At 44.3% G+C, this 8,573-nt stretch overlaps 2 protein-coding genes across 7 annotated transcripts in view; one reads left to right on the top strand and one right to left on the bottom strand.

The window, feature by feature from the left end:
* Positions 1 to 1,274, top strand: part of kcnd3 (potassium voltage-gated channel, Shal-related subfamily, member 3) — a 78,059-nt gene extending 76,785 nt beyond the window's left edge. For all 5 annotated transcript variants that reach the window (XM_049754666.2, XM_049754663.2, XM_049754662.1 and 2 more), the window contains one exon: positions 1 to 1,274. This exon is cut by the window's left edge and continues 715 nt beyond it. The gene's annotated coding sequence lies outside the window, so the exon portion shown is untranslated.
* Positions 1,275 to 4,078: 2,804 nt separating this feature from the next.
* On the bottom strand, positions 4,079 to 8,554 carry LOC125988893 (probable ATP-dependent RNA helicase DDX20). 2 transcript variants are annotated; one of them, XM_049754648.2, is made up of 11 exons: positions 8,325 to 8,554; positions 7,865 to 7,959; positions 7,323 to 7,491; positions 7,019 to 7,133; positions 6,786 to 6,928; positions 6,564 to 6,702; positions 6,409 to 6,467; positions 6,176 to 6,258; positions 5,984 to 6,089; positions 5,460 to 5,561; positions 4,079 to 5,314 (listed from the first exon to the last, which is right to left on the bottom strand). In XM_049754648.2, exons 1-11 carry the CDS (start codon positions 8,518 to 8,520, stop codon positions 4,248 to 4,250), a joined length of 2,274 nt encoding a protein of 757 aa, XP_049610605.1. In that variant the 5' UTR covers positions 8,521 to 8,554; the 3' UTR covers positions 4,079 to 4,247. The 2 variants fall into 2 exon arrangements, with proteins under 2 accessions (XP_049610605.1, XP_049610606.1); XM_049754649.1 differs by having other exon boundaries at positions 7,019 to 7,147; positions 7,865 to 8,475.
* Positions 8,555 to 8,573: the final 19 nt, after the last annotated feature.

Here is an 8,573-nt window from a genome sequence, read left to right as displayed (position 1 = left end):
GGGTCCAGGGTATGTGCCTGTATTGGAGCGTCATCTCGGGTGACTGAACTTTCAATTCTTCTGGAAGTCCATCTATGGCTCCATATACACTCTATTTGACTAGCTGCCACTCTCAAGGTTCAAACTACAAATTTTTATCCAAAATACTCAGCTCTGAGCCTTTTTATACAACACGTGCCTGTCAATTGATGTCAATGATGTTAAAATAGTCAAGAATATTATTTTTATTCCACGACAAAAATGTCAAATTACAGTCTTTGTGTTGCAATCCAAATTGATATCAATTGGTCGGAATATCCCTTTTGACTGGAGACGCACCTCAAAATGACAAAATTGTTGAACACATACAATTTTTTTTTTTTTTTTTTTTTTTGAATGGGAAGACACCCAAATTAAAAGCACAAGGCATTCGCTGAGAATTTTGGACACAAAAATTGTTCTAAGCCCAGGTCCTTTGTGAGTATTGTTAATAGAATATTTTGTAATATTTGACCATCGTTTGGCAGAACCAGTGAAGCTGTGCTCTCTCTGTTTCTCTCTTGCTCTCCACTCTCTCTCTCTTGCTCACTCTCTCTCAATCATTTGTTTGTATTTTTTCTCTCTTTCTGTCATTGTTGTCCACTTGTATTCCTTATCCCTCCCGTGTGACCTACATGCTTGCAGTAGTCTTTATAGCTGTCAAGCAGCGTTCTTTCTTCCCCGAACTCAGTGGGCATTTTTCAAAGTTGTTGAAAATGTGTACTTCGTGTTGTTAGAAAACTTTGGTGTTTGTACTTTTTGTCCCTCCTTGATGTTACATTTCTTTCCCCTACTTCATTTTCAGGAGACGCAGGCAGTGGGATCTAGTTTGTTGGTTGCTATGGCGACATGAAGGACACTTATTGAACCGGGCCCGGAGCTCTCTGTCAACGTCAAGTAACGTTAGATTCCCACAAAGCCCGCTGACGTCGGACGTTTCAGGTGTGCTCACCTCCGAGCTGAGCCTCCCACATGGCCTTTTGTCCTTTTGAATGTTAGTCCAACAGCTTTGTACCGCTGTCGGGGATCCAATTTCCATCCCAATCTTGCTGTTTATCGATGAAGAAATGTCCATCATGAGCCCACGGGCAGTGGACCGACATATCACAATGAGAATATGGATAAGTGTGCGCAGTAAGTCATCTAGCTTGTGCTTAGGTGATGTGGATCTAGATTTTGGTTGTATTGTCAAATTATCATCACAGCCAATATGACCATTTATAAATAAAGATGATTTAATCGACATCATAGGTGAACTTTAGAATCACATGTGCATTTGTACTTAAAAAAAAAAAAAACATATCAGCTAATATGAATGCTGAAATGTAAATTCCATAACAACACATTCCTGTTATGTTCCTTAATACAGAGAAGAGTGATCACCCAAAGAAAGCCAAAAATATTCAACGGGGTGGGAAGCAGGAAAAGTGTCATACATCTAGTTTAAGTACGTAGCTTGTTCTATTTTTGGTGTAGCAACAGCAGCTGCCTCACTACTGAATTAGTGTGTAGAAATCACCATGCAGGCGTTAAAATAAACAGACAAGCACAGACGGGCAGTATTTATTTCAAGATTTTTTTTGGGGGGGACCAGTGTAAATCCTGCGCAGCGCGTCACCGGTTGGTAATTTGGCTGGCCAGGCTGGCGGATCTGCGAGAGGGACGGCTGCGCTGCTATTGGCATGGTCACTGCTGGCCTAATTTATGGCTAATCAAAGCAGCTCCTTTCATTCGGCATTAGGGTTAGGGTTAACCATCCAAGTGCAGGTACCCAGTCTACAAAAAGATAGTCCATAGTGTTGACGGGCTTCATTGCAATATTTTGAATATTTCAAATTGCTGTAACACAGGTGACGGCAGAAATTGTTTTTTTTTTTCTTTTATGTTGCAGAGACGTTTGTTTTCAAACACCATTTGAACCAGGCTCAATGTGTCTATTGATTTTTCTATACAATGAAAAGTAATAGAGCCCTCTTTTAGTGTGTGGCACTCTCTTTCTCTCAAATTACAGTCTTTGGGTTGCATTCCTGATTGCTGATGTTTGACTTGATTCATTTTAGAGAAGCCCTGAGTTGGCTCAATTTGGGATTTTTTTTTTTTTTTTTTTTTTTTACAAATATGCTTCTGATAGTGAGATTATTAAAGCACTTGATGGTAAGCCGGAATGGTCTAATAAATTTGATAACCACTTACTAGACGTAACCCTAAAAAATGCTGGGTCAAAATCAATCCAATCTGGGTTAAAAATTGGGTCAATTTGGCCCAACTCCCAGCATTTTTTTGCACAAAACAACGTTTCTTTTTTTCCCCCTAAACAATTCAAATCCGATTCACTTCCTGGATCGGTCCAGTATTTGACCCAGCAGTTTTACAGGTAAATCTGCAATAGTATAACTTTTTGTTGTTGTTGCCATTAATACTGAAGATTATTATTATTCACATTTTTAATTACAGTCATTGTAAACTTGAATAATGCTCTAAATTACCCAATACTGTTTTGATTTTCTTTTTTGTTGTTGTTGTTGTTGTTGTTTTGTTGTTGTTGTTGTTGTTGTCCAACTCACTCTGTCGTTGTCCGGCCGTGTGATGAAGTGATTCATGAGCAAAATGACCACCATGGGGAGCCAAAAGAGCGTGAAGGCGATAATAATATACCCAAAGCGTTTGGCCAGTTTGCCCTCAACCTGTTTCTTCCCTCGCTCTCTGGCTCCAGGCGTCCGAAGACACACCGCTCCTACGATCTCCGGGAGTGCCCTGCGGGATCCTCCGGACACGAAGCCCGAGCACTGGTCCCCGGACACGGAGTGCACTGCCCGGCGCGCGGCAAGCGGTTTGCAGTAGGCCTGTGCCGTCGCTGACTGTGGTTCTGAAGCCGGCTGGCCCAGCCAGCTCCAGACCTGCGCGGAAACCGTGGGCATCACTCGAATACCTCGACTGAACACTTTCTTTCGGTGCTGCCTCACAAGTTTAATGATTCGCCCGTAGTGAATGACGATGACAGTCAGAGACAACCCCCATATGGGTACCAAAACGTAAGGTCCGAATGGATCCGGGTGTCCGCCATTGTCAGTTGATAGTGGCCGGCAGTGAGCGTAAAAGAGGGATTGCTTGGAGAGCATCAGGGCGACGACGGCCAATATGAGGCCGCACAGCCATATCAAGAGGATCCAGAGGCGAACCCGGGCTCCCCTCCGTTCGGTGTGAAAAGGGAAGGAGATAGCTTGGTAGCGCTCCACGCTGATGCTGGCCAGCGTGAACAGTTGCACACAGCTGCACAAGGCCCAGATGAACTGCTGCAGGGCGCACATGCACAGCGGCAACCGGCCGCCTTCCACGGATCTCATGAACGAGACGAGCAAGAGCGGCGTGTCCACGGAGCACTTCAGGATGTCACTGGCGGCCAAGCTGACCAGCAACGCGTTGTTGCTCGTCTGGAGACACTTGGTTCGGAAAACGATCCAACACACCCACACGTTGCCGGGTAACCCCACGACTAGGGTCACGATCAAAATTACGCATTTGAATACGAGAAAAAAGAAGTCGGGGTTGCTCTCGATTTCAGAGATTGTTTTGTTCCCGGAAATGTGCGCGTCCATCATTCAAGCTGTTTCTCATCTATGGGACGACTTTACGTGGCAAACATTTTGTAGCTACTACACATCCTGGAGGAATCACCACCTGCTTGTGCACTCGAGGATTAAATTTCGAGCACAGTAAACAAAACAAAAATACATGATTGAGTGGTACTCGAGTGTGTAACCCCCCCTCCCCCCATCACTGATTGTCAGCGCTGATTAGGTGCAATCACGTGAAGATGTCTGAGCTTGATAAATCCTTAACAGTAACAAAATAATGCTTGCAAGTGGATCACAGCAGCTGCGGAAACACAATAGTGAATAACATAGAAAGACGCTTTGGGAAAGAGAAAAAAAAAAAGAGCTTCGGAAAGATGCATCAAATCTGCACACACATAAGCCGATGAGAAATACCAAACATGATTATGACAATAAAATCATTATTTTATACTATGGATTTTTATCAAATAGCCAGATAGATAGGAAACATTTTTTCCCCTGGTTTATTAACATTTAACCACAAAACAGTTAGCAAAACCACATTTTCAATTAGTAGAAAAAAAAGTGTTCTGCTCCATTTTATGAATATATCACGATTAAATGATTCTAAGGACACTAAAGGCTCTTTTTAGTGATATTGAGCCAGCACGGAAATCAGTGTTTGAGCAGTTCCTCCATGTAAACTGTGTTCATACGATAGGCTGCCATCCAGTTGTGCGCTGCCCTGTAGTAATCTTGGTAAGGTTGCCCTTGAAAAGAAGACATGGAGGCGTAGAAATCATTCCAGGCTCTATAGCAGTCTCTCCAGTAACTCTCAACATTGGAGTCATCTTCCACGTCAACCCTTTCCAATTTTTGCTCTGTCTTCCAACTTCTCCATTGTTCATTTTGGACATTCGACTTTGGTCTTTTAGCCAAAGACGTCCGCTGAATTGGCGCGCCGGCGTTTACACCGAGCATTGATTTCAAGTTGTCAGGTTGGGGTGACGTTCTGCTGCCCGTTGCGTTCATTGTCTGGAATGTTTCGAGAGCTTCCGGTGTGAATGGTTTCACGGCGCCGCTACGACTTGCCACTGTCTCAGGGTGAGTGACTTCGGTGGTCTCGCCACCTGCAGTCAGGTTGAACTTGTCTTCCGAGTCATCTTCAAGGCTTGAAGAATCCGAGGCTGATTTTGCAGCTGATTTTGAGTTACGCTCCCGATTCCATTCTTGACAGATTTCGCCTCCATCGTCACTGAGTGTGACAAACTCTCGGCGCCCGTCAGGCTCCCCGTCGTCTCCCTGACCGCTAAACTCCCTGACGATCTCCACTGATCTTCCCGGTCCTGTCATAATGAACGCTTGGAAGTCTCGCTTGGCTTCCTCGAAGGTTATAAACCCGGTTTTGCAGTTCTTAAACGAGCTTAGGGGAGGGATCTTTGGCAGTGCGTCTTGCAACTCTTTACGAGTCGGCACCGCTTTCGTGAAGCTCTGCGGAAGCCTGTTCTGCACAGTCGACGGCTTTCCGGAAAGCTCTTCCACGGCGTGTCTCATCTTTGGCTTCTCGGCCTCCTGAGCAACCTTTGCGACAACGGGAGAAAGAACCGTCGGGCACGCTTTGGAGCCCACCGTCTTCTTTTTCACATTCGTGAAGAACTGCTGGGTTGGGAGGGCCAAAGATGAAGCCTCGGCGCAGACATCCCAGTCACATTGCTCAGCCATCAGTCCGGCATCAATGGTGGCTGAATAGAAAGAAGACAGCGGTGACTGGAAGAATTTTGTGTCAAACTGAGTGGCCAATTCATTGGTGAGTTACAAATTACTGTGTGATGTCATTATAATTAAACATACCAAACAAAGCTACAAAGTGTTGGTCAATATGCTTACTTGGCAAAACGGACAAACTCAGGCCACATTTCTGAGCAATAGCCATCATCGTGTTCTCCTCTTCGCCATGGCAACAGTAGGTCACCGCAAGCCCCTGCGTGCCTGTGAACAGTTTGATTAGAATTCCTCATGATGTATTTTTTCATTTTCATTTCTAGTCTAAAAGTTATTACAGGCTTCAGTTATGAACTATGTGGTTTTGTGTCATTTTTAGGGGGCTTGTGCAGACAGGGATATTTCCTGATATCACTAACATCAGTAAGAGTCCTTAAATGTCAATATAAATCAAATAAAAAATGCCATATTAGTGGGACATTTTGATTACTTTCATAAACGCACTTTGGGATTAGTTAGATGACAAAAGCAGGGGAGGCATTGGAGCTAAAAGTCAAACACGCAAACGCAACGCCAAGGAGCAACATCATCTAGTGGTGAGTTTTGTTCGTCTCCAGTTTGTTGTTTTTGTAGGCAGAGTTCTAAGGCAGCTTTGTGTCTGTTTCTGAATAACCACACTGGACACCGACCGAAGCGCCCGGCACGTCCGATTCGGTGCATGTAGGTTTCCCAGTCCTGTGGCACGTCCAGATTTATCACCAGGTTGACCTTCTCTGCATCTATGCCCCGAGAGGTCTAACAAAGGGAGAACCATCATAAGAAGACTCATAGCAACAAGTTTTTAGGGTTTTTTTTTTGTTTTTTTTTTAAGTGCAACTTACCAGATCAGTGGAGATAAGCACTCTGCACTGATACTGCTTCAATTTGGACATGGCCTCAAGTCTCTGCTCCTGACTCAGACTACCTGTGTAATCAACAGAGAGACTGGAAGTCACATCTGCTACAACAGAGGAGCAACCCTACCATGACCCGGTGAAGACAAGTTAAATTTAGAATGATGTCATCTTTTTTTGTTGTTGTTTAGAGGCTTCCGACTTCCCTCTCAAACTCTCACCTGAGATACAAACAGCAGGTAGGCCTTGAGAGGACAAGATGTCTGCCAGATGCTGAGCCCTGCAGGAAAATCAAAGCATGATTAGTCCAACTTATTCAAGGGAGAAAAAAAAAAAAATCAAGTTCCGGCAATCAATAAAATCTGATATAAATCACCTTGTGTGCAAGTTTGAGAAAACAAGGGCCTGGTTGAAAGGCAGTTTACTGAACAACTCTAGGAGGAGCTGCACCTTCTCCTCAAAGACCTTATGAGGTAATGGATGGGACTGCACCAGCTTGTAATACTGCTTCAGGCCTAGCGGGGAACAAACAGGAAGAGGGACCATTCAATAACTTCAGTCAGAATGCAAAAGGCTGAAATGGGTTAATGGAATAAACCTTTGAGTCCCATGTCCTTTGGGTTGAGTCTGACAAAAGTGGGCTCTCTCATGTAGCGGGTGAGATGTTGAGCAAGAGATTCAGGGTAGGTGGCAGAGAGCGCGAGCATCTGTTTGTTCTCAGGCAAAGAGGAGAATATCCAGCTGTAGATGGGACAAAAAAAGGCATTGAAGACATTCATTTCTGCATTTTACAAGGTAAGGCTTACAAATAATTTGCTTTGGTCCGCATACTTGATTTGTTCCTGGAAGCTGCCCTCCTCCAGCAGTTTGTCAGCCTCATCCAGAACAAAGAGACGAATGCTGGCGGTGGATAACATGCCGAGCTCAATCAACTGCTTAATACGACCTGTGACAAGAGTGCTTTTTTTTTTTAATAAAAAAAATAAAATTGCCATCACTGAAATTTCATCTCTTTGGAAGCAAGATTTCCTTTGTTTTCGTTTTCTATCATTTGAAAGCTTAGCCATACTCAACTAGCCCCAGGACCAACTTGGGGTCCTTTTGGAGTTGAACTTGATACTAACTAGCCTCTTACCAGGTGACCCTACAGCGATGTGGCATTTCTTCAGATGGAGTTTGTCCTGATGAACAGGACGGCCCCCGATGAACACATGGCACTGCAAGCCCTCCATTGCACAGCCTATCGCCATGACAACGGAGTGGATCTGCACCGCTATCTCTCGAGTCGGAGCGAGCACAAGAACCTGCACAGGTCAGAGTAGAAGTCAACAAGCACTTATGCTTGATTGGGGCAGATTGGAGCCAAAGTCATGAGGTGTGTTCATTAATCAGTAAGAGCACCCAGTTAAGCCCACGTGCACCATACTGCAGAAAGGCTGGATGTACCTCTGCTTTATCGGTAATCATACACTCTCATTTAAGAATATGAGACTGAGAAGCTTGATCTCATCAGATTAAGACACCCGTAACCAAAGTGATTAACACACATGCCCATCTGTTGTTAGTCCATCTATATCAAAGATCATAATAATCTCATTTTAGGGAGGACGGTAAATAGCAAAGGAACTACGGAGATAAATTAAAAGAGAGGTGCTGAGCGACTTCAACTGCACTCACCTGTGTGGCAGGAGTGTCCAGGTTCAGAGAATCCAAAGCGATTGTGCAGAACACACACGTCTTTCCTGTGCCAGATTTGGCTTGTACAATCAAATCTGAAAGAGGACAATCAAGGGTGGCCCGCAATTGACTTCGAGTGGGCACATTAACAATGAGTCACATGTAGTATGTCCTTGAAATGATTCCTTTTCGCATTTAAAGTCGACTGACTGCAATCGTGCTCAACATAATCAAGAACGTTTTCCTATAGTTAAGCAGTGTTCGAACTGTACAGTACCTTGCAATAACACTGACCGATTTTGACTGACTTTAAAGTCATGAGTGTGGTACTTGGAAAGTTCAATGTTTATTTTAAGCGGTACTCGGTGTAAAATATTTGAGAACCAGTAATGTGTTAAAATGATGAATCTATTTGACTTTCCCTGACGACATGCTGGCATGATGCGACGAGAGTGTATACCAAGTCCGCATCGGCCAAGCGGGATCGCCTTCAGCTGGATCGGAGATGGTTTTTGAAAGCCTGCAGCTGACAGCCCAACTAGCACAACCTCAGACAGCAAAAGCGACCTGAAGTCAATCCCCTCCGATAAAATCACATCATCTGTTCTGTTTCGCGTTTCTATATCGTGAGCTGCTTTCTTGACGGAGGCCGCCATGATTTTTGAGAGTCAGCCAGCCAGTGGTCAACGAGTGCGGGTTAAAATTATCG

Source organism: Syngnathus scovelli, chromosome 2 (genome assembly GCF_024217435.2).
Source record: "Syngnathus scovelli strain Florida chromosome 2, RoL_Ssco_1.2, whole genome shotgun sequence".
In the NCBI taxonomy this organism is placed as follows: domain Eukaryota; kingdom Metazoa; phylum Chordata; class Actinopteri; order Syngnathiformes; family Syngnathidae; genus Syngnathus; species Syngnathus scovelli.
The sequence above is the reverse complement of the archived record's forward strand: the minus strand, read 5'-3'. Positions and strand labels throughout refer to the sequence as shown.